Source organism: Gavialis gangeticus, unplaced genomic scaffold (genome assembly GCF_001723915.1).
Source record: "Gavialis gangeticus isolate Ggan-Ray unplaced genomic scaffold, GavGan_comp1, whole genome shotgun sequence".
Lineage (NCBI taxonomy): Eukaryota > Metazoa > Chordata > Crocodylia > Gavialidae > Gavialis > Gavialis gangeticus.
The window spans coordinates 37260967-37261860 of NW_017728995.1; the positions used below are offsets into that span (position 1 = coordinate 37260967).

At 53.2% G+C, this 894-nt stretch overlaps 1 protein-coding gene across 1 annotated transcript in view; it reads left to right on the plus strand.

Moving 5' to 3' along the window:
• Positions 1-894, plus strand: part of MELTF (melanotransferrin) — a 66102-nt gene that overhangs the window by 33526 nt on the left and 31682 nt on the right. The window contains exon 8 of the mRNA XM_019503532.1: positions 304-371. Coding sequence (XP_019359077.1) covers positions 304-371 — 68 coding nt within the window. The remainder of the gene's footprint in view (positions 1-303; positions 372-894) is intronic.

Here is an 894-nt window from a genome sequence, read left to right on the forward strand (position 1 = left end):
GTGGGATCTCTGCACCCGCCACACAGACACGTAAGCGTCCCATTGGAAGCCATAGGCTTCCTTGCACTCCCAGGAGGACACTGCTCCAGGGCTGGGGTAGGACAAGTAATAGGAGAGTATTTCTCTCCATTCTAGTAGCCATTAGTCTTTGCCTTGATCCTCACATCAGTGCATGGCTTAGTTTCTCTTAGTGATGGTCTTGGGGCACATCATACTCTACAGGCCTGTGGCCATCTCTCAGCAGTGTCCTGTGGTGATGGGTAGCCCTGTGCAAGTGTGTAAGCACCATCATATTTATCCTAGGTGTCTGGCTGAACGGGCAGGAGATGTGGCCTTTGTGAAGCACAGCACGGTGTCCGAAAACACAGACGGTGAGTTGCCCGGAGTTTGGCGATGGCAGGAACCAGTGTGTGTGTAAAGAGGATGGTGGTGTGGGACACAACACCCGAACCCGAGGGGAGGAGAGAGCTAGAAGACTTTCCTTGAGTCTGCTGGCAGTTTCAGCAGGGAGCGCAGTGGGGTTTCCAGCAGCCCATGGAAGCAGAGGTTGACCTGAACTCAAGTCCTGGACCTGAGCAAGCCTGAGCTTTGCTGGGCGTTTAAAATTTGAAAACTGATTGGCTTTGGCTCCTTGCAACCTGGAAGCCTCAGCGGCTTAAGTATAACGACTCCTCTGGGGCGGGTAATCCTAACCAAAGCAACTTCCCTACGCTCAAAGCACTTTGTGCAGACTGCCTCTGAATGTAATACTGCTCAGACAGCATGTGGATCCGTTGTTCAGTCCATTCCCTGCAGAGTTCCTGGGGGAGGGATGAGGGGAAAACAGATGTTCGAGGCTACTCTTGTGGCCCTGCATTGTGGGACTGCTTGGGCACTGCTGTAGTGTCCCTGCCT